The sequence below is a fragment of the Cervus canadensis genome, chromosome 4 (assembly GCF_019320065.1).
Source record: "Cervus canadensis isolate Bull #8, Minnesota chromosome 4, ASM1932006v1, whole genome shotgun sequence".
Taxonomy (NCBI): domain Eukaryota; kingdom Metazoa; phylum Chordata; class Mammalia; order Artiodactyla; family Cervidae; genus Cervus; species Cervus canadensis.
Genome location: NC_057389.1, coordinates 90286689 through 90305634, shown reverse-complemented (window position 1 = coordinate 90305634; position 18946 = coordinate 90286689). Strand labels below are relative to the sequence as shown.

The following is an 18946-nucleotide window of genomic DNA, read 5'->3' as shown; positions in this document are numbered from 1 at the left end:
GCAGGCACACCCCGTGCATCGGCCACTGCTCTCAGCAGAGACAGTGGGTGAGCGTGAGAGACGACTGCTCTCCCCAAGTCCTGTACACACACATGCCCACTGGATGATTAAAACACAAGGCGTGAGCCACCAGCAGGCAGAGATCCGCAGAGCAGATGAGCTGGCTCTGCCCACTTCACCAGCTGAACCCAGGCTCGTTTTGCCATTAATGAGACCTGGGAAGAGCCTGACCCACTGCTGTCACCTGGAAATAAACAAACTAAAATACTTTATTTTTTAGATTTAAAGAAGAGTTACAAAGATCATGCAGCATTCCCACACACCCCACACGCACTTTTCCTATCAGTAACATCTCATCTTCGGATGGTATATTTGTTACATTAGTGAATTGGTACCGATGTCCACATCTGAGCCAGACCGCCTGAATTTTCCTCTAATGTCCTTTTCTGTCCCAAGACACCATCCAAGGTCCCCCATGACACTGAGCTGCCAATTCTCCTTAGGCTCTTCTTGGCAGGGACAGTTTCTCACACCTTCCCTGTTTTAGATGACCTTGACAGCTATGAGGACTGGTCCAGAAATTTTGCAGACTCTCCATCAGCCTGGGTTTGTCGGAAATTTTCCTGTGGTCAGAATGGGGTTACAATGGGCTTTCAGGAGAAGGCCGCAGAGTGAAGAGCCCTTCTCATGCCATCGTTCTGGGGTGCATGCTGTCCACAGGGCTCTCCTGGTTGATGCTGGCCTTGACCCCGGTCTCACCAGTCTCTCCGTGTGCAGCCTGACACTGTGAGTGCTCTGTGGAGTCACGCCCTCCCCGCTTCAGGGCAGAGAAGCTACACAAACTACTGGCGATTCTGCAAGGGCCACTTTCTCCTGCTCTGTCCGGGCCATCTTCTTCGCTTTTCTCTGTCGTCTCATGTTCTTGCCCCTCCCACAAGGCCAATCCCAAGGCTGGGCCACCTGTACCCTTGGCTCCTGGCTCTTCTGGTGCCAGGCCGTGTTCCTGCGCCTTCTGCTGCAGCTGGTTCCTCCTGGCGTCTGGACAGGGCCCCCCCACCCTCAGATGCTGATCCCTCCCTGCCCTTCCACCTTGGCTGCCATACCAACACCAACTGGCCCTCAGGCTGTGCCACAGAGAGTTTTAGGACACAGCTCTGGAAGCCCTCAGTGGCACTGGGCACTGCCAACCCACCCGAGGTGCCACCTCCTCCAGAACGTGACTGCAACGCCAACTGACCCTCCCCAGGCTCCTCATCCTCTGCCCACTCCGTCAAGATGGCCCATAAGGCTCTACCTTTGGCCCTTGTCTCTGTCATCCACACTTCCTGGGTGACCTCCTTGACCACCAAGTGGCCACAGCCAATAATGTCACCTAGGAAGTCACACACTTTGACAATGGCCACTGGCTCCTTCTCCACCCTGCCCCCCTCCACTCTTCCTCAACAAGCCCATGTGTACTAACTGAACACCCACTGTGTGTCGAGCTGCGTGCCAGGCTGGCCAGGGGTTTAACGATCATCACCAAGGACAGCTCCTGCCATAATGAAATTCACATCCCACTGAGCGAGTCAGGCAACAAAGGAGCAAGAAGCTGACAGACAAAGCTACACTCAGGTGCTAATAGGGGACCCTCCATGGTGGAGGGAGAGGATGGACAGGGTGGGCCCAGGGGTGACAGGTGGTCAAGAGTGTCCCTTGAGGAGGGGACGTGAGAAGCAAGCCCTCGGGGTGGCTGCAGGCGAGCACTCTGGCAGAAGAGCAAGCACCAAGCTTCTGTGGCACAGAAGACTCTGGATTGCTCCAGGAAACAAAAGGCGGCCGGCGGCTGAACACAATGAGCTAAGGGCCTGGCCTGGAGGCGGCCGCTGGGTGGACCACAGCAGCAGCAGGGCTGAGGCCAGTGCAGAGACCACAGGAACCCGTGAGCCAGACCAGGTGTGAGATGAGGACCCTAGCAGGGCAGGGGTGGGCAGGAGGGAGAGCCAGCAAGCGGACTTGCCGATGGGCTGATGGGGAGGGAGCGCTGCTGGCCAAGGTCCCTAAGGCACCAGCACTCCCGGGCTGGGACTGGCTCTGTCCCCTAGTCTGCTCTCCTCTGGTGGGTACCTGTGTGCTCCAAGAGGGAGGTGGATGAGGAATGAAGGGGAGCCCATGGTTCTGCCCACTGGGTAAGGCCAGAGACTAAAGTGTTAACAGTGGTGAACGCCCACCTCCATCCACGCTTTCCTTCACCATAACCCCACTGCTCTCAACTCCGGCCGCTTGTTAGAATGAGCAGGACAGCTGCTACAAACCATCTCAGGCCACATCCTGGACCGAGGACATGACAGGGGGGTGGGGAGGCAGGAGCGGGGACCGCTTTGGTGGTTTGTAAAGCCCCTCAAGGACGCTGCTGCCGAGCCCAGGTTGAGAACTGCCGCTGGCAGTGCATGAAGGGAGCAGGCCAGTTATGCAGAAGAGCCAGACTTGAGAGGCTGTGCTCAGAGCAGACGACTGGGGGAAGGCCCTCACTTCCCAAGTTACCGTTTCTCTAACAGGGTCCGCCAGCCACCTGGGGAAATGACGCAGCTCCCTAGGGTGCTCCTCAGTCCAGAATCCAGGATGTGGGGCAGGGTGGGGATCCCCACTTCCAAGCTCCTTACAGATGACTTTCCAGTGACCTAGAGGCCAGGAGGCCACTGGAGTCAGTGCCTTGAAGGCAGGTCAGTGGCACCCCTTGAGGGGCGATGGAAGACCAACCCTGAACAAGGGGGCTGAGGTCTGGTGGGCGAGTGGGGGTACTCTGGGGCGAGTGTGGTCAGGGCACGGATCCTGCACAGGCTGCTGAAGCCTGCCTGAGTCAGGGTTGGGGCCACCAGGGCCCAGGGTGGAGTCTAGTGGAAAGGGGAAAGGCACGAGAGGAGGGAAAGAAGGATGGGACGGAGGATGAATAAACCCTGGGCCTAGTGGAGGGGTGTGTGAGGCCAGCACCCCTCATCTGGGGCTCTGACTCTGCCCAGTACCAGCATTGCCCCCTCCAGAAAGGCTCAAACACCCCATCTGGCTGACTTGGTGGATCTGGGTGGGGCCTCAGACGTGTTTCTCCTGGTCCCCAGGTACTGCTAATGCTCAGGGCCTGGCCGAGAGCCACTGCCCTGGAGAAAGCAACGCCGCCTCCATCCAGAGCGCTCACATGCCAGGCTGGGCGACTCCTGGGCCAGGACCTTCATGTTTCCAAATGTCTTCCTCTCTTTTTTTAGACAAGGGTTAAGACTATGAGACGATTCCATGGCATATCACCTTGCTTCCGCAGACCAGAGCAGCCAGATGTCATGTTTTAACCCCTCAGTGTTCCTCGTGCTGACCTGGGGTGCCCAGTTGAGGAAGACGAGTGCCCCGTGGACAGGGCACTCCTTTGCAACGTGAGGCTGGGGTGCAGTCGAGTCCTTTCTCTAAAGGCCCACAGGGGCTCAAGGGACGACATCACTGAGGGAGAGACTGTGTCCTGGGGAGGGGAATGAACGAACTAATTAGGCAATGAATAAGAAACAGCAAATGTCCCCAAAGGAAAGAAGATGAGCAAAGGACAAAAAGAGTTCTTATATAAAAGAAGAGTATAAACAGCCGGAACAGGTACACTTCACAAGAAATGCAGACTGTCACCACACTCAGATGTCATTTTTCACTTAAGAGAAGAGGTGAGAAACCCTGCTCGGCCTCAAGGATGCCAGGGCCAAGCAGAGGGCATGTGAACCGGAAAGCCCCTAGAGGGCCAGCTGGCAATGTGGGTCAACAGCTTCTAGATAGTACCCATTCTCCCCTCTGTGGGTTCACTTCTAGGAAGACTGCCTACAGTAATAACTGGTGAGCCAAGACTTGTGCCAGGGTATTAACCTCAGTGGGGCTTGTAGCTATGGAAAAGCAGTTACAACCTGTCATAAACTCAGAATAGCCTGTAACCCCTGTGACCACGAAACAGCTTAAGTCCAGTGACAGGAAGAGATGTTCACAGATGGAGGAGGAAGAGATAGCTTGGGAGATGCAAGCCCATTTTTGTAAAAGCACATGACTGCTCACAACCATAAATATGTAAAGAAAAAACTATGGATGGACATAAGCCAAAAAGCTAACACTGGTGGAATTACAGTAATTTAAACTTTTCTTCCTGCTTGTCTCGTGTTAAACTTTTTTTCTATAAGGAGAGAGGTGATTTGTATTAAGAAAAAAAGTGGTCAGCTGGATGGGTGTGGAAGGGTATCTTTGCGGAGGGAGCAGTACTGGTGAAGTCACAGGAGCGTGACAGGAGGGTGTGTCTGGGAGATGACAAGCAGTACATCCAGCCCAAGAGGAGGGTGAGTGTAGGGTGCAGTGGCTAGGGGTGAAGGGTCTCAAGAAGACTTGGGAACGCAGGCTGGGGTGTGGGCTTTATCCTGACCAGAAGTGCAAGCCAATGAGACAGAAGCTGAGTGAGGAGGCTAAAGGCTATGGACCAGTGACCAGTATGACACGGTCCAGGAGGGAGCAGACTGGTAATGGTGCCCTGTGGGCCACGTGACATCTGCAGACAGGCTTAGACACCAGGACAGAGAGCAGAGCAGGCTGCACAGTAAGGCCAGGTAGTGACTGTGGATGGAACAGGCAGCAACAAAACCAGTGGGGCCCAGCTGGTCAGAAACAGTCTGTATCTCGAGGCCAGCACACTGAACATCCCCACATCCAGTCACCATCTTGTCCCACTGCCTCCCACCACCAGTGCCTGGCCCCCGGTTGGCACTCATACGAGGCTTGCTGAATGAATGACTGTCCGTGCCGATCTGCATTCTCCCCCAGCCCCAGGCCCACTCATTCATTCACTCCACAAAAACTGATTATGTCACATCTGGGGATACCAGAGGGTCCCTGCCTCTGAGAACCATAAGGACCTACTGGACAAGCAAGTTCCAAGTTCAGGGCCTGTGGAAACCCATGCTGGCTGATTGCCACGGGGACCCAGAGGAGCCTCTATCGTCGACTAGATCAGGCCAGGAAAGACATCCCAGAGCAAATGGGGCCCAGGTGAGTGACAGGACACATTAGGGGTGCTAGAGGTTAGGAAGCTACAGTTAGGGTGCTACAGTTAGGAAGTGCTAGAGGTTAGGAAGCTACAGTTAGGGTGCTAGAGGTTAGGAAGCTACAGGTTACGGTGCTACAGTTAGGAAGATGGTCTGGAGGGAGCACGGAAGGCCAGTTGAGAGCCTAAAGCAGTAGGGCAGGCAGAAGACAATGTGGCCTGCTCTAAGGTGGTGGCAGGAGGGATGGCAGAAAAGGGACAGAAACATTCAGGGACACAGGTCAAAGGTCATGCCTGGATTTCTGACTGGAGCCCCTGAGTGGACAGTGGTGCCATCTGCTAAGATGGAAACCTGGGAAACAAGCAGTTGGCTTGTGGGAGACTCAAGGTCAGTCTGGGAAACACTGAGAGGCTGAAGGCCTTGGAGCTTGGGAGCATTTCTGGTTGCAAGAGAGGTGGCACAGCTGAATGTCAGGCTAAGCTTAGAGGTGCATCCACTCACCCTAGTGTCGGCCTAGGAAGAAGAGGAGGCTAAGCAATAAGTCAAGGACTGCATAGGTTAACAGCTGGGAAGAGGTGCAAGAGAGACAGAAAGGGGGGAGCCTCAGAGGTAGCAGAAAGCCAGGCTCATGAATCTGAGGGAAGAGGAAGTTTCCTTCCATAAGGAAGAGACAGAGGAGACAGCTCCATGAACAGCAGAGGGTGGACGTCAGCCAGAGGAGCTTCTCACCTAGGGGCTATTCTGCACTTCTGGAGACCTCTTTTGGTTTTCACAACTTAGAAGGTGCCCCCAGCATCTACAGGGCAGAGGCCAGGGAAGCAACATACAGGATGGCCCTCCCTCAAGAGTTACCCAGTTTCAAATGTCAAGTGGAAAAGTCCTGAGCTAGAGGGGGTCCGGGCATCGAGCAAGGACTCTTAAAGACAGCAGGGACTGGAGTGTGTTTGAATGCTGGTGGCAGATCCTGGAAAGACCCAGAAAAGTAGGTACTTGCATAACTTGAGGTTCTTTGCATGCTAAGAAGGGAAGGGATCTAGGACAGAGGTGAAATGGCTATTATGCGAGAGGAATCAGCGCCTGAGAGGAGAATATGTGCTGAAATGGCTAATGTGGGGCATGAGGATGTCCCTGTTGCAAGCTCGGCTGAGGTCTGATTGGACAAGGTGCCTGTCCGCCACGATGCAAGAGTCTTGCTGGGGTGGGTACCTGAGCCAGGCTGGGAGAAAGCAGACTGAGAAAGGTAACCAGGTCAAGGGCTTCACCAGAGGAACGCAGTAAAGGACAACATGGAGTGAGAGGTGAGGCCCTGGGCCAGAACCAGCCTTGAAGAAGTGATCACACACTGGTGGCAAGAGGAGAAAAGTGAATGAGGTAAGTCTTCTATAAAAGTTCATTCAATTTAAAGAACTACTAGCAAGGACTGCGGTTTCCCAGGTGGCTCAGCGGTAAAGAATCTGCCTGCCAATGCAGGAGACTCAGGTTCAGTCCCTGGGTCGGTTAGATCCCCTGAAGAAGGAAATGGCAACCCACTCTAGTATTTTGCCTGGAAAATCCCATGGACAGAGGAGCCTGGCGGGCTACAGTCCATGGGGTTGCAAAGAGTCCACACGACTGAGAGACTAAACAACAACAGTAGCAGGGACTTTCCTGGTCCAGGGGCTAAGACTCTGCGCTCCTAATGCAGTAGGCCCAGGTTCAATCCCTGGTCAGGGAACTAGATCCCACATACTGCAACTAAGACCTGAAGCAACCAAATAATAAATAAATAAACAAATATATATATATATATGTATTTTTTAAATGAAGAACTATAAGATCTGAGATGCAGAGCTGAAATGTCAACCCAGGCTCATCTACTCCACCACTCCCGATGCATTACACTCAAAGTTGCCCAGAGAGCAGAAAATCTTTATTTCTGAACTGAAATAATTTCCAAATCATGCCTGTGGTGATTTCACTGGTTCTCTCTCACCAGAGAAAACCAGTTCTCTCCGGACTCATCTCGCCAAATCTAGGTGTTCCTATTTACACAGCTCTAATGCCTTTGAAAAACGCAACAAGCCAAAAGATAGAGTCGTCAGGAATATTGCCGGGACTGAATATTTCCTTCTGCCAGAACACAAGAGAAGAAAAGCAAGACTCAGTAGCTGTGCAGAAGAATTTCAAAACCTCTCTGAAAAAGAATTCTTATTCAGGATGGTCTTCTGGAACTGGAGAGAGAGAGGAATTTCTAGAACATTCCAACACTGTTCAATTTTGTGTATTATCTAAAGCCCCTATTTTGAAGATATGTAATAAACTGCAGACTCTCAGAATTGGGAGGGTCGTTAAAGGACTTTGAGTTCAAAGTCCCCTCTCTGGGACTTTGCTGACCCACTGGCTGAGACTCCAGGCTCCCAGTGCAGCGGCCCGGATTCAATCCCTGGTCAGGGAACTGAGATCTCACATGCTGCAACTAAGACCCAGTGCAGCCAAATAAACAATCAAATAAAAACAAAACAAAACCATGTTTTAAAAATGAAAAACCAAAATCCTCCTCTGATGAACTAACTCCCTGTACTATGGTCAGCCAGCCTCTACGAGACTCACCTTGGGGACAGGCATCTTAAGAGTTACTGGCAGATGCTGAGAGTTACTGAAACAGGACAATGGGTACATGGGGTTCAATAGTATTACTCTAATGTAAACTTAAATCTTGGGTTGGCCAAAAAGTTCGGGTTTTTCCATACGATACTACAAAGAAACTCGAATGAACTCTTTGGCCAACCCAATATATTTCCATAATAAACATGACTCTTGACCTTGAAATTATTTTTCAGTGTAGGGAACCAAGATTTTACGAGCCAGGGTGGGAGCCAGAGCACTGCTGAGAGGACTGGCCGCCCCTCAGAAGAGCTGGCAGAGATGGGGGGGGGAGGGGGCAGAGGAGGGCTCCCAGAAGAGCTGGCAGAGATGGGGGGGGGGGACAGAGAGCTCCCAGAAGCTGGGCAGAAAGGGGGGGGGCGGACATAGAGGGCTCCCAGAAGACTGGCAGATGGGGGGGGCGGGGAGGCAGAGAGAGGCGGAGCAGGGCTCCCCAGAAGAGCTGGCAGAGAATGGGGGGGCGGGAGCAGAGAGGCCTCCCAGAAGAGCTGGCAGAGATGGGGGGGGCGGGGAGGCAGAGGAGGGTTCCCAGAAGAGCTGGCAGAGATGGGGGGGGGAGGGGAGGGGAGGGGGCGGGGAGGGGCGGGGAGGCAGAGGAGGGCTCCCCAGAAGAGCTGGCAGAGATGGGGGGGGGAAGGCAGAGGAGGGCTCCCAGAAGAGCTGGCAGAGATGGGGGGGGCGGGGAGGCAGAGGAGGGCTCCCAGAAGGCACCTCCCTGGGGAGGAAAGAAAGGGAGTGCGTCACAGCCCCAGGTCTCTTCACATTTCTCCCTAGGACTCTTGCAACCTCGCTCTCAGAACGGAGGCCTCCTCACGGAGGGCCTTACCAGGTACCGGCCTTCTGCAAACCCTTAGGAGGTAGGCAGCATCATGAGGAAGGCAGGCGCCACCACCCCACTTCGTGGATGTGGACACCGAGGCGCTGTGGGAGGCTGGAGCTTTGCGCCTGCCTGCCTGCCAAACCCACGGCCCACCCGTGATCCTCTGCTCCCCTGCCCCAGCCCCCATGAGAGTTCAAGCTCAGTTTCAGATGTTCAAGTTGACAGCACGAGAACAGACAGTCAGGGTGGCCCAAATCTAACGAAGGGCTGTCCATATGGGACTGACTCAGTGCTCTGCGGGTCTGACCTTTTAAGCACTGCCTGAGAAGAGGGGCTGGGCCTGCCCCAGGCAGGACACTGGCTAGGGTCCCTCTACAGCTGGGACCATGCCCCTTCCAGCTCTCACAGCATCCTGGGTTTTCCTTCCTGTCTCCTCATCTTCCCTCACTCCCACTGTCTTATTTTGTATATATTCTCCATCTCAGGATGGATTTTTCCTCCTTTGGGAACCTACAGCCAATCTTACACCAGGGTGGGAGCAAAACAGAGTTGAGATAAAAATGAAACTTCCTGGCTAAGAAGCAGGGCTTGGTGGGATGGCCCCACATATCATCTCCCCGCCCAACACACACAAAAATGGCTCTGTTTCTTTACCTGCCACCTTATCCCGAATAAGTTTTGCAGATTCCACTTCACCAATACTGCTGAACAGACTTCGTAGCTCATCCTGGGTCATGTTCTGAGGGAGGTAGTTGACGATCAGATTTGTTCTCCCGATGTCGTCCCTGCAGTCTTCGGCCATGTGGTCTTCATAACCATTAGACATTGTATTTTTTAAAAAAAATCTGCAGGGGGAGAAAAAATGAAGTAAATTCCAAACGTTCCCACTGTAGGGTATCAAGGCAACGCTCATGACTGTGTTTGCACTTAAGACATTTTTCTTTTCAATGTTACGAGTTCAACTTATGTCCACGCAAAAACCCGCATGTGGATGTTTATAGCAGCTTTATTCATAACCGCCCCCAGACTGCAGGCAGCCAAGATGCCCTTCAGTAAGCGAATGGAGAAACACACGCCAGTCATCTGGTAACACACACACAATGGAAGGTTATTCAGTGCCAAGAAGACAGGAGCCAGGAAGCCACAAAAACACGGAGGAGCCTTACATGCACACTGCTGAATGGAGGCGCTTGAAAGGCCACATACTAGAGGGTCTCCAGTATGTGACATTGTGGAAAAGGCAAAACTAGAGAGACCGCAAGATCAGGAGTTTCAGGGAAAGGGGAATGGGGCCCAGGGGTTTTTAGGGTAGCGACGCTATCCTGTATGAGGGTATAATGGGTGGATACATGTCACCATACATTTGACCAAACCCACAGAACGTTTAAAGTGAAGACTGACGTCTAGGACTTCTCTGGTGGCACTGTGGATAAGAATTTGCCTGCCAATGCAGGGGACATGGGTTTGATCCCTGGTCTAGGAAGATCCCACATGCTGTGGAGCAACTAAGCCTGTGTACCACAACTACTGAGCCCACGCTCTAGAGCCCATGAGCTGCAACTACTGAAGCCCGTGGGCCTAGAGCCTGTTCTCTGCAACAAGAGAAGCCACTGCAATGAGAAGCCCATGCACTGCAATGAAGAGCAGCCCCTGTTCACTGCAACTAGAGAAAGTCCACATGCAGCGATGAAGACCCAGCACAACCAAAAATAAACAAATAAGATTTTTAAAGAGTGAACTCTAAGGCAAACCCTGGGCTTTAGTTAGGTAACAACATGGGTTCACCTATTACAACAAAATATCACACTAAGGCAAGATTTAGTAATAGGGGAGGGAAACTGTGCCTGTGGAAGGGTATAGGGGAATTCACTCTGGACTCTTGTCACAATCTTTCTACAAACCTAAAACTGCTCTAAAAATAAAGTCTACTGAAACAAAACCAGAACAAGTCCAAGTTTAACCATTTCCACTTAATAAGAGGGCTTTAAAGAAGCAAACCCTCAAACAATTCCAGTACCACGAATAGAGCCTCTGGGAAAAGTGTTTGGGGTGTCTTGAGAACACTCCAAAGATCTTGGATTGCTTTGTCCGGTCTCCATGTGCATTACTGATGTAGCTGTACATGCAGGAGCCTGTGACAAGCGCCGGGGCAGGCCACCCAGACGCCCCGTCTGTCCTCCGGCCAGCAGGCAGAGGGCCTCTGCACTGCTTTCCTCCCAAGACAGAGTGACTGAGCTAGGAAAGAGGTTACGATTTCTCTACCAGTTCGGGGACCTTTGTCTCCAAAGCTGGCAGGCTCTGACACCTTAAGCTGCCTACAGAAATCCTGACTTTCAGCAACACCAGCAGGGCACAGTGATGGCTTTGGAGGAAAGTCAGCTCAAGACTGCTTTTCTGGAAGCACCACTCACTTGAGGTTTTGCTCACAGGCACTGCTGTAAAGTCCCGTGTCCTTGGCTCTAAAGAAGCAGGCATCTCTATGGAGCTGAAAGTCATCACTGAGAAAAAGGCCCTGCTGCCCACTAGTCGGGAGGTCTCCAGGGCAGCCCAACCCTTTCTCCAGATTCTTACTGCCCAGTTCTGACTTTATGCTTCAAAATCCAGTGCCCAGTGTCTAGAGCATTTCGCCTCCTCTAAAATTAGTCTTGCCAGCGATTATATAAAAACCAGCGCGCATCTCCTGCACAGGATTTCCCGCCTGCCCCATACCAACACAGAGAGAGGAATCAGGTCTGGTTCTGAGTTTCCTGGGGGAGACATTCAGGTCTTCTCTACCTTCCAGCTCTCACTTGCTTCAGACCATACACAACATGCAAAATCAGTCCAGTCTCCTAGTATTTATTTTTTGAAAATGGTCTATGCTTCCTGCTCTTTAAAAAGCAGTTTAGCATCAAGAGTCATAAAAGAAAAGATTGGAAAGGGAGACTTCACAAGGTTAGAAACTCCTGGACGGCAAAGACATCACAGGCAAGCAGCAGGCTGACAGGGAGAAAGTGCCAGCTCCTTATTATCTCACTTAGAGCTGGGTTCTCACCTTGGGTGATTTTGCCCCCTCCTCCGTGGGACACTGGGCACTATCTGGGGGCACTGCTGGCTATCAGGATGGAAGAGCCTTCTGCCACTGGCACCTAGTGGTTAGAGGCCAGGGATGCTGCTAAACACTCCATAAGGCACAGGACAAGACAGCTCTCACAACCAGGAATTATCTAACCTAAGTGTCAGTACTGCTGACACTGAGAAAAAATTGATTCAAGGCATCTACAAATTAATACGAAAAAAGCCAACATATCACTAACAGAGAAATGAACCAAGAATATGAGCTGAAACTAATAGATGCTGGCAGTTAAACAGCCAGTAAGGCATGAAAAGAGGCTCAAGTTCACAAACAATGAGGAAAATGCAAAATAAAAGGAGATGCTACTTTGTGTCAGTCAGAGGGACTACAATCCGGGATGGATAAAACCCAGTGTAAGGATAAGTGGAGAAAAAAAATACCCCTCCCCCACCTTTTCTTAAACACCCTCACACTCCACCGATATGCGTGTGCAAAGTGCAGCCTTCTGGAAAGACAACATGGCAAGCCTATCAAAATGTTGAATGTGAATGTTACCCTTTGACTTAGAACTGCAGAAAACTGCTCTACAGAAATAATCACGTAAGTGCAGGGAAATATGTGCAAGGAACATGCTGACCCCAAGGCTGGTAAAACACTGGATATAATCTAAATATGTATTAGAGACTTCCCTGGAGGTCCAGTGGTTAAAACTCCGCAGGGGACCCAGGTTTGATCCCTGATTAGGGAACTAAGATCCCACATGCCTCTCAGCCAAACAAAACAAAACATTAATATGTATTAATGGGAGATGGTTAAATAAATACCATTTTCAGTAAAAAGCATGGCATTAACAGATTTGATCAGGAAAAACTCCACAAACCTGTTAAACTGTCTGTGGCCATGAGATTTTAAGATCACTAGCTCAGAAACAAACAAAAACACTGGCTGAAGCCTGAACCAAAGTACAAGGATTAACTAAAGAATTAAAATGCATGCTGAAGTTTGCTCAAAATGTGATTCAAATCTTTTTCTTCCTCCTTCCCCCTTTCTTCCTTTATCCCCCTCTCTCTTCACTCTTGTTTTACTCTCCTGCCTTTTCTCTCACACCGATTTCACAGATAATAAACTGAGCAGTAATTACCAGAGTGGGCTGTCCTCAATGCCTGGCAAAAAGTTTGCTTTCCAAATCAGTGGTTGGCAAACCATGGCCCATGGGCCAAATTTGTTCAGACCACAGCCTGTTTTTATAAATAAAGTTTTATTGGCACACAGCTACTCTCATTTGTTTATGTTCTGTCTATGGCTGTTTTTGCACTCCAGTGACAGAGTTGAGTAGCTGTGACAGAGACCATATGGTCCAAAAAGCTGAAAATATTTACCATCTGGCTCTTTACAGAAAAAGTGTGCCGACCTCTGTTCTAAAATATAAAAATAGAAAAATTTCCTGGAGAAAATCTTTGTGACACTGGGTGAAGCAAAGATTTCTTAGATACCATGCAGGAATCCAAATCCATTTAAAAGAAAATTGATAAACTGGATATCATCAAAATTGAAAACTTTTGCTCTTGCAAAAGACACTGCTAGGAAAATTATAATCCAGAAGATTATATTTGCAAATCATGTGTCTGAGAAAGGTCTTGTATCCAGAACTTTTTTTTAAAGAAAAACCTTTAAAAAAAAAGAAAAAAGAAAAACCTTTGAAACTTAACAGTAAGAAAACAAACAACTCAATTTTTAAAATGGCAAACAATGTGAACAGATACCAAGCCAAAGAAGATATATGGATGGCAAACAAACAGATGAAAAGATGCTCAACATTATCAGTTATCAGGAAAACACAAATTAAAACCACAATCAGGGGAATTCCCTGGCAGCCCAGTGGTTAGGACTGCACACTTTCATTGCCAAGGGCCTAGGTTCAATCTTGGTCGGAGAACTAAGATCCCGCACGACCAAAAGACAGACAAACCACATCAAAACACTGTTAGCCATCTAGGCATACAGGAGGTCTAAAACAAGCAAACAACAACAACAGACCACACTGAGTTCTGGTGAGGTGGTGGAAAAACTAGAGCTCTCATGTATTGCTGGTGGCAATATAAAAATGTTAAAGCCACTGTGGACAACAGCTTGGCAGCTTCTTATAATTAAACATAAACTTACCATATGACCCAGCAACCCTATTGCTAGTACTCACACATGGAAAATAAAAACTTTTGTTTATATAAAAACCTATGCAATAATGTGAATAGCTTTATTCATTTTTTAAAACATTTAGTTTTTATTTTTTATGTGTTTATTTTTTCATAATCTTTTCCATTTTGGTTTATTATGGGATATGGAATATAGTTCCCTATGCTAAACAGTAGGACCTTGTTGTTTATCCATCCTACATAATAGTTTGCATCTGCTATCCCTCTGCTCCCCCTTGGCAACCACACGTATGTTCTCTGTGTCCGAGTCAGTTTCTGTCTTGTACACAAGTTAACTTGTGCCATACTTTAGATTCCACATATAAGTGACATCTCATATGGCATTTGTCTTTTTCTTTCTGACTTACTTCACTTAATGTGATAATCTCCAGGTCCATCCATGTTGCCACAAATGGCATTATTTCATTTTTTTTTCATGGCTGAGTAGTATGCCATTGTGTATACGTACCACATCTTCTATATCCATTCCTCTGTTTAAGGGCATTTAAGCTGTTTCCATGTCTTGCTATTGTGAATAGTGTTGTTATGAACATAGGGGTGCATGTATCTTTCTGAGTTAGAGTTTTGTTTGGATATATGCCCAGGAGTGGAATTGCTGGATCATATGGTAGCTCTATTTTTAGTTTTTCTGAGGAACTTCCATACTGTTCTCCATAGTGACTGCACCCATTTACATTCCCACCAGCAGTGTAAGGAGGTTTCTTTTTCTCCACACTCTCTCCAGCATTTATTATTTGTAGACTTTTTGATGATGGCCATTCTGACTAGTGTGAAGTGATACCTTGCTATGGTTTTGTTTTGCGTTTCTCTAATAGCAATGTTGAGCATCTTTTCATGTACTTATTGGCCACCTGTCTTCTTTGGAGAAAAGTCTATTTAGGTCTTCTGCCCATTTTTTGATTGGGTTGTTTTTCTCAAGTTGTATGAGCTGTTTGTATATTTTGGAAAGTAAGCCCTTGTCAGTTGCACCATTTGCAAATATTTTCTCCCAGGCTGTAGGTTGTCTTTTCATTTTGTTTATGGTTTCCTTTGCTGTGCAAAAGCTTATACGTTTGATTAGATTTCACTTGTTTATTTTTGCTTTTATTTCTATTGCCTGGGAGACTGAACTAAGAAAAAAATGGTATAATTTATGTCAAAGAATGCTTTATGTTTTCTTCTACGAGTTTTTATGGTGTCATGTCTTATATTAAGTCTTTAATCCAGCATGAGTTTATTTCCGTGTAGGGTGTGAGGGTGTGTAATAACATCATTGATTTACATGCAGAGCAGCCTTCTTCATAATTGCTAAAAACTGGAACAATCCAAATGTCCCTTGAACCTCCAGTGGATAAACTATAGTACACCACACGATGGAATACTATTCAGCGATTAAAAAGGTATTACTATTCACGCAATTCGTAAGAGTCTCACATACATTTTGCTGAGTGACTGAAAGCAGACTCAAAGGCTGCTGCATGATTCCATTCTGGAAAAGGAAAAAGCTTTTCCAGAGGCTACAGATAAATCAGTGGTTGCCAGGCGCAAGGAGTGGGGGAAGGGTAGACTTCACAAGGAGAACATGAGGAAATACTTTTGTTTCCCAGGTGATAAAATTTTCCAATATCATGATCATGGTGGTGGTCACATTCATTTGTCAAAACTCAACTCTACACCAAAAACTGGATTAAAAAATAAATTTTAGGGACTTTCCTGGTGGTCCAGTGGTTAAGATTCTGCCCGTCCACTGCAGGGGGCATGGGTTTAAGCCCTGGGCAGGGAACTCCCCATATGCCGTGCCATGGTGCAGCCAAAAAAAAATTTTTTTTTTTAAATTTTTTTAAAGATTGAAAGCATGAAGCTTCTGCATGACAGCCCTGTCCTTGGCATGCTGGCTCTTCCTGACATGCCCAGTCAAGGCTGAGCAGCCCCCTGTGGGCCCCATTCTTAGTCAACTGGCACTGCTGAAGAACTGAACCCCAAGAGCAGTTTCTTGGTGCTTCGGCGCCACCCTGCAGTTCACGTCCCTTCCCCTGATCTTTCCAAATCTGCGTATCTGTCCCCGGAAGCACCAACCACAAGCTGGTCTTGGTGTCTGCCTGACAATCGATGACTCCAGTCATCTCTCACTCGCCAGACCCTGCCTCCTGTTACTCAACGTCCCATGAGTGGCAGACCTGTGGACATCTCCAAGTCATCCCTCAGCCCCACCAAGCCAGCTCCCCCGCTTCCTGCCCCCACCGGTTCTCCCTGACAGCAGAGTCACCACCTGCTGAGGCTCAGAGGTTACACGGCTGTGCCCAGGGGCAGTCGTCACCTTGTTAATCAGTGGCAGGGCCAACCATCAAGCTGTCGCTGCGGAGCAGTCTTCCAAGGATAAAATGCCAGGACTGCTGCAATGGCCCCTGCTCGTCCCCCCTTCTCGCTTCACTTGGTCGTCCCCAGCATGCCGTGGACCTTCATCTTTCTGCGCTTTTGTTTCAGCTGCTCCCTTAGCAGGGACAGCCTCCCTCTCCATCACCTCTTCATTTATCTTTAAAGAATCTCCCAGGATGCTCAGTCGCTCTCGTTCTCAGCACCTGCACACTGCTGGTGTGAACCTTCACTGTTGCACAAATCACTCTGACTCATATTTGCTTTTCACCCACATCAGTGAAAGCTTTGAGGGTCAAGGCTACATCACTGTTGCCAAGGGTCCCCAGGGGTATCTGGCAAACATACCAGGCACACACAGAGAGGGGTACAGGCACACTGGGAATCATATGTATTTGCTGCATTATTTTATGTTAAAGAAGGGTGGCTGGAAATTGAATCGACAATCTATTTAATACATTTAGTATCCTACCTTTTTAGCATCATCCCATCCCAGCCCAACCCATGGAACCAAAGTCAACTGCAGGGAGCAAAACAAGGAACTTAGTTTAGCAAAGTGATCCCTGCAGATTTGGAAATGTTTCTGGTCACGGATGTGTGATGGAGAAGTCCCATTGGGACAATCTCTGAGGGTTTTCAGCCCTACTGAGCTATTTTCCAAAGTTCTGGCCATGTGACTTCAGAGATGTTGCTCACATCAGTAGTATACCTACTATGTATATAAGGGAGAGATACCCTATACATATGCGCATATGTGTGTATATATATATGATATAAAAGCGTACATAGGTGGTACATACGCAAAGCAGCAAGATCAGTTTCTATCAGGCACCTATGAGAATCTGTCTTGGTTTATAGTTACAGGACAGGCTTTTATACTTGGGCCAGAACAAAAGTAGAACAAGTCAAATATATCCTGGGGCTCAACCCTGACACCTCACACATCACACGACAGGGCCTGGACTCAATTATTTCTGCTGTCCTTTTCAGATGCAAAGTCCTGAGTTCTTCAAGGTGAAAGTCTGAGGAGTGTAAGGTCACCCAGGGAATGCTGTGGTGCCAGAAAAAAAAAAATGACGGCACTACCTGACCCAATTATAACCACTACACGAGGTGGGGCTCACTCAGATCAACTCGGTTTCCATCCTTGTCCCATCCCACAGCCCACGGTGAGGAAAGCTGTCCAACAGGGACAGCTAAGTCATAACAAGTCCATGCCTGCCAGTCTGAGCAGCCCAGGGGAGAGGCAAAGTGGGTGCAGCTGGGTGTCCAGCCCAGCCAGAGCGCTCCATTGACCCTGAGGGGACTGGATCACACCCACAGCCCTGCTAGGAGTTCCAGTTGGTCAAGGCCCCTCCAGGGCTCTCACATGGAACTGCAGAGCAACCTGGCCCAGGAGGAAAAACCCACGGGCTTTAACAGACCTGAGCTCCAACACTAACCTTACTGCTCATCATATGAACTATGTCAGGGACATCACTTCCTTTCCCGGAGCTTCCACCTGCCTGTCTGCAAACGGAGGTGTCACCCCCTGCTTCAGCTCTCAGCACAGCTCCTGACACGTGGTGAGCGCCTACTAAGGAACACACTGACCCTTTCCACTTGGGGCCCTGGAAATGATCTGCACTTTTGAGGCCATTTCTAATGGGCCTGAGTTCCATGGAAGCCACGGTGCATTCCAGCAGCCAGGGATCACAAGCACCCATGGGACACAGAAGAGATCGGTGGTAGTCCGTGGTCAGTCACGCATCAATGACACACATATCCTGAGACGAATTGGCGGGTCTCCTCCTCTGTTCACCAGCAACATGAATCTCATTCAAGTCTCGTCTTCTCGCTCTGACTTTACCAACAAAGTCAAGGTGAGCACATGTCTCCCCGCCCTCCCCACCTGCGGTGCAAGCGTCCTCACGCCTCCTTCTGTTCTTGCCCCCCTCTTCAAACCTTCCCCTCCTCCTGAATCACTTCATCTGGTGGCGCCCACACACACTTGTCCCTCAGACCACCTCTCCCATCCCCCAAACCTAAGTGAGCACCAGTTTCTGCTGGTTTTGCATCTGAGATGCCTCACTCTCCCCCCATCTCTCTACCATTGTCCCTGTTCAGGTCCCTGTCACCTTCTGGGCAGACTGACTCCTATCCAGTCTCCTGCCACGTGATTATTTCACACCAAGCATCGTTAGGCCTTCTCCCCCCAGTTCACTCCTGTTCCTCTGTCTCCTGATTTCTGTCCGTGGTGACATCGGTCTTGCCACTGGGCTGCTCTGCGCTGTTCCCTCCCCTGTAAGTCTTTCCTCTGGCACAAGTGTCTTCCTGACAGGTGGCGGGATCCAGTCACCTCTGAGCTCCCTTCTAACCCTTCTTTCCCCCAGCACACATAGAGTGCAATCACATGCCGGCACGAGCAAGGCAGTGGGTGTAGAAGACAAAACAGTAGTCCCAGTCCCGACCCTCAGGTGAGTGCTGGGCCATCTCTGTCCTACCAAAGTCTCTTGATTGGTCTGTCTGTCCTTACTCTCAGGGCTTCCCTGGTGGCCCAGTGGCTGACTCCACGCTTCCAATGCAGAAGGCGCAGGTTCAATCCCTGTCAGGGAACTAAATCCCAAATGCCACAACAAAGAGTTCACAGGCCACAACTAAAGATCCCACATGATGCAAGTAAGACCTGACACAGCCAAATAAACAAATAAATATCTGGGGGAAGAAAAAGGAATAAAAGAAAAGTGCTTTTCCAAACTCACTTCTTGACTGTGTTGAGAAACCCTGTACCACCTGATCCTGGCATACTTCTCTAGATTCATGTCCAAGTCCACCTTCTTGACCCTCTGCCTGC

The 18946-nt window shown here is 49.3% G+C and overlaps 1 protein-coding gene across 1 annotated transcript in view; it reads right to left on the bottom strand.

The window, feature by feature from the left end:
• The window catches only part of ELAVL1 (ELAV like RNA binding protein 1), a 36621-nt gene that overhangs the window by 13881 nt on the left and 3794 nt on the right, over nt 1-18946 (bottom strand). Inside the window, exon 2 of the mRNA XM_043466447.1 lies at nt 9148-9338. Within this exon, the coding sequence (XP_043322382.1) occupies nt 9148-9319 (172 nt within the window). The 5' untranslated portion in view covers nt 9320-9338. The remainder of the gene's footprint in view (nt 1-9147; nt 9339-18946) is intronic.